The 5,000-nt window shown below is 50.2% G+C and overlaps 1 protein-coding gene across 1 annotated transcript in view; it reads right to left on the bottom strand.

Moving 5' to 3' along the window:
• LOC308375028 (tyrosine-protein phosphatase non-receptor type 12-like) overlaps positions 1-5,000 on the bottom strand; it is a 33,867-nt gene that overhangs the window by 8,212 nt on the left and 20,655 nt on the right. The window contains 4 exon segments of the mRNA XM_080851052.1: positions 810-1,145; positions 1,148-1,375; positions 1,378-1,679; positions 2,884-2,969. Coding sequence (XP_080707178.1) covers positions 810-1,145; positions 1,148-1,375; positions 1,378-1,679; positions 2,884-2,969 — 952 coding nt within the window.

Here is a 5,000-nt window from a genome sequence, read left to right as displayed (position 1 = left end):
TCATATGGCAGGCTAGCTGGGCAGACTGACCCCCTGTCGTCCAATCACATGCGAGGAAGTGCCCAGTAACCCAATCATATGCAAAGCCTGCCTCCATTCGACCAATCACATGCAAGGCTGGCCTCCATTCGACCAATCACATGCAAGGCTGGCCTCCATTCGACCAATCACATGCAAGGCTGGCCTCCATTCGACCAATCACATGCAAAGCTGACGTCTATTCGACCAATCACATGCAAGGCTGGCCTTTAATTCCCTGGCCGCCATGCAGAATGAAAAACAATCTTTGAGCTCACGGCAACCACCCCATATCCCACACACACACACACACACACACACACACACACACACACACACACACACACAGTACCAGTCAAAAGTTTGGACACACCTTCTCATTTTTTCTTTACTTTTTTTCAATTTCCTACATGGTAGATAACACTTTTTTTGTTTAGTACAAGAAAATACACAAAAAAATGAAAGGTGTGTCCAAACTTTTGACTGGTACTGTACTGTACACACACACACACACACACACACACACACACACACACACACACACACACACACACACACACACACACACACACACAGGCATACGCATGCATGTACATAAACAAACCACACTCACTCACTCACACACACACATGCATACACACACACACAAACAGATAAACACACACCACACACACACAAATATAGCCAGCCAACCAGCAGCCAAACCAGGCTACAGCCAATCAGAAGTGAGAATGAGTGTGTGGCGGCTCTGCGCCCTCTGCTGATTGGCTGGCTGTGTTTCTAAGACGTACTGGATTGCGTGGACGCTGATTGGCCTGCGATGGAGAGGGAGGAGACTCGGCGTGTCGGGGGGGTGTCCTCCGTAGGGGGGGCGGACACAGAGCCGGTTGCCATGGAGACGCTGGAGTGGGGCGGGGAGGAGGGGGCGTCGGCCTCCAGGTCCGTGTGCAGAGGGTTGGTGAAGCTGAGGGCAGTCCTGGTGGGCGTGGCCTGTGCCGGAGGGGCAGGGCTGGGGGTGTGTCCAGGGGCGGGGCTAGACTGGGCCCATGGGGCCTGCCCCTCCCTCTCTTCCGTCAGGGGGAGGTGGTTTGGGCGTGTGGGGGCGGCGGCCTCCCCTCCTAGCTCACCCCCGAGTCCTCAGACAGAGAGCTGCTGCTGGTGAGGGCGGAGCTGCTGTTGGCAGGGGCGGAGCCTCGTGACTTGAAGGCGTGGCTTCGCTGCAAAATGCCGCCGCCCCCGGCTCCAGCCCCGCCCCCGGACTGGAAGCTGATTGGTCCCTCCTGCAGCGGAACCTTCTTGATCTCGATGCTCAGCTTCCTCTCCACGCGGCCCTCGGGGGAGGAGCCAGGGGCGGGCTAGTGGCCTGGGGGGCGTCGTCGTCGTCCTCGTGGAGATCTGGCGTGTCGTCCTCATCAGGGCTCCGTGCGGGGGCGTGGCCTGTGTCGGGGGCGTGGCCCTTGGCGGCAGCAGCAGCAGCTTTAGCAGCGGCGGCGGCTAGCACGTGCAGCACAGGCTTGGGATGGTAGCGGTCGTCGTTGGCGACGGACACGTTGGTCACCGTGGGGAACGCGGAGGGGGGGGAGGGGGTCAGGATGGGGGGCACCGGCCGAGGCTCAGGAGGCTGGAGGATCTCCTCACGGACATCACCCTCCGTCTGACTACTGAGAGAGAGATGAGAGAGAGAGAGAGGAGAGAGAGAGAGAGAGAGAGAGAGGAGAGAGAGAGAGAGAGAGAGAGAGAGAGGAGAGAGAGAGAGAGAGAGAGAGAGAGAGAGAGAGGGAGAGAGGAGAGAGAGAGGAGGGAGAGAGAGAGAGAGAGAGAGAGAGAGGAGAGAGAGAGGAGAGAGAGGAGAGGGAGAGAGAGGAGAGGAGAGGAGAGGAGAGAGGAGTGGAGAGAGGAGAGCAGAGGGACGAGAGGGAGAGAGGTAGGAGGGAGGATAGAGAGAGGGAGAGAGAGGTAGAGAGAAGAGAGCGGAGCGAGAGAGAAGGAGAGGAGGGGGAGGAGGAGAGAGAGGGAGGGAGAGGGAGGGAGAGGGAGGGAAAGAGAGAGAGGAAAGACAGAGAAAGAGAAAGAAGGGAGAGAGACGGTAGAGAGAGAGAGAAGGGAGACAGAGAGAGGGAGAGAGAAGGTTAAAGGTTTGAAGCCAAGTGTTAGTATTTATTTATTTATATTTATAGTACACCTTAAACAGTAAATATATTGTTCAATTTGAAGATTTTGTTTTGCCATGGCAATAAAAAAGCCTTTCTTTAAATGTCGTCAATCGTCGTTTTGTGCTTTTTAAAAACGAAAACATATTGGTTCTGGCACCGTTTAAAAGTATCGGTTAAGCACCGGTTTCTGGAAAAAACCCAAACGATACCCATCCCCTACCCCTCACACGATGGAGAATCATTTTATATTTATCATAAACTATATATTTAGTGAATGTTTATGAAGTGTACACGCAATTATACATCACTTGAGACACACTACCTAAACACTCCGTCACACCACTGTTCATCTGTCATGCAAGGGGTCATTTAGTATCAGCCCATCATGACAAATACCGACATATGTGTGTGTGTGTGTGTGTGTGTGTGTGTGTGTGTGTAGTGTGTATGTATGTGTGTATGTGTGTGTGTGTGTGTGTGTGTGTGTGTGTTGTGTGTGTGTGTGTGTGTGTGTGTGTGTGATGTGTGTGTTGTGTGTGTGTGTGTGTGTGTGTGTGTTGTGTGTGTGTGTGTGTATGTGTGTGTGTGTGTGTGTATGTGTGTGTGTGTGTGTGTGTTCTTGTTACCTGCGTATGCGAGGGGGTTTGCGTGGGTGGTGTGTGTGAGTGTGTGTGAGTGTGAGTGTGAGTGTGAGTGTGAGTGTTCTTGTTACCTGCGTATGCGTGGGGGTTTGGGTGGTGGTGTGTCCCATCTCTCCTCATCTGAATTCTGAGCTGGCTTCTCTGGACTGACCTCGTCCTGGACAGACACACACACACACACACACACACACACACACACATTATACCAGGGCTACGCAATAGGCGGACCGCGGTCCGGATCCAGACCCAGACGCAATCAAATTTGGACCAAATCCAAAATCAACATTCTAATTTAATCACGATCCAAGCACTTTATATTTTTGTCCAACTCGATTTGGTTTTTATCCTCCGTGTCCGATCCAGAGGTCCAATCAGGAGCTGTAATAACAGCATCACTATGACAACTCACTCACTCAATGTTGTCCGAGAGCTCGCTGTGGGTAACACAGGTTGTGTGAGTCACTGGCAACAATGCGGGCAGATAGATTTGTGAACGGTATCTTTTCCCAGCAAACGAAAATCATGGCCTGCTTTAAACCCGACAAAAAACGAAAAGTTGATGCCAAATCGCGAATTTAAGACAGAGTGGACTGACAAGTATGCATTTATGCTGCCTGTGGGGAGCACTACACCGATGTTTAATCTGCAACGAGACGTTTGCCTTGTCAAAAGTGGTAACGTGAAACGTCACTATGAAACAAAGCATGCACACTTCAAACAGAAGTACCCGCAGAACTCTTGAGGTTAGGGGCAGACAAATAAACCATCTGCAATCAGACCAAGCCACATGCAGTGTAATAGTTAGATCAGCCACACACACACACACACACACACACACACACACACACCCAATCATCATACCAAGCCACATGCAGTGTAATAGTTAGATCAGCCACACACACACACACACACAAACACACACACACCCAATCATCATACCAAGCCACATGCAGTGTAATAGTTAGATCAGCCACACACACACACACACACAAACACACACACACCCAATCATCATACCAAGCCACATGCAGTGTAATAGTTAGATCAGCCACACACACACACACACACAAACACACACACACCCAATCATCATACCAAGCCACATGCAGTGTAATAGTTAGATCAGCCACACACACACACACACACAAACACACCAATCATCATACCAAGCCACATGCAGTGTAATAGGTAGATCAGCCACACAACAAGAGCGTGCATACCTCAACATACTGCTGTGAGTCTGCCTTTGCAACCATGAATATGGTGAAAAACAAACACAGGAGCACACTCACTAATGAAACCACAAAAAAGTGTCACCTTTCACAAAAATAAGGCCAGACCACATGACCTTTTGTGCATGGTTCAAACGTTTTTGTTGGAATTGACCCTTCCGCAAACTCCGCCCCCCTTAGCAACGGTTGCTATATCAGTCAAGCATTCACGTTTCCCAGGTTCTCAGCATTGGTATGAATGGGGTGGCAACATGTTTTCAACCGTGTCAATTTCAGCTCTACGCAAATAAATCATAAGCATTTTTTGGAAAAACAGAAAGATCTCAGATCGAAGCAGGCAAAAGGGTCTGCAATATGCTTATATAGGCTACAACCACGACATTACATGCCGTGTTTGTAAACAGACAAATGCTAAGGCTAACAGGTTCATTCCAGCTATGTTTATTTGTTCTATTATCTACACAGTCGCCGCTACGCAAACATGTAAGGTGGTAAAACTGAATCGTATTTTAAGCAAGGGTTTTCTCACGTTTTCGATGCAGTGGGCAGATTTTAGCGACATAGCTTCTTGGAACAAAGTAGGTGCTTCTGTTTACGTTGCTGGCATTCAGCTGATGGGGGGGGGGGGGGGGGGGGGGGGTCGTCAACATTGTTTAATCCACAGCAGGCATTTCACTCTCTGGGTCTTGGGTTTCGGGAAGGGATAAAATGGTACCCCTCCCTCCAGCCTTTTTGGATATCGGCTGTCAGAATTACACACTCCATAAGCGCAACGTTTCATTTTCTCTTCTGGAGCAGACGTCTCTCTCATTGACTTCCATTCATCAAAATGGCTCGCTTGACTGAGGTCCCGAGCTTAGTCACCGTTGCTATGCTATGATTGATCAGTTACCGTTTTGGGGAGTGGTCGCGGAAGGGTCAATTATGTTTATGGATTTTGAGCATCACTGTTCCTG

This window comes from Sprattus sprattus (assembly GCF_963457725.1).
Source record: "Sprattus sprattus genome assembly, chromosome: 14".
Classification (NCBI taxonomy): domain Eukaryota; kingdom Metazoa; phylum Chordata; class Actinopteri; order Clupeiformes; family Clupeidae; genus Sprattus; species Sprattus sprattus.
Note: the sequence above shows the minus strand (reverse complement) of the source record. Positions and strands in the feature narration are given on the sequence as shown.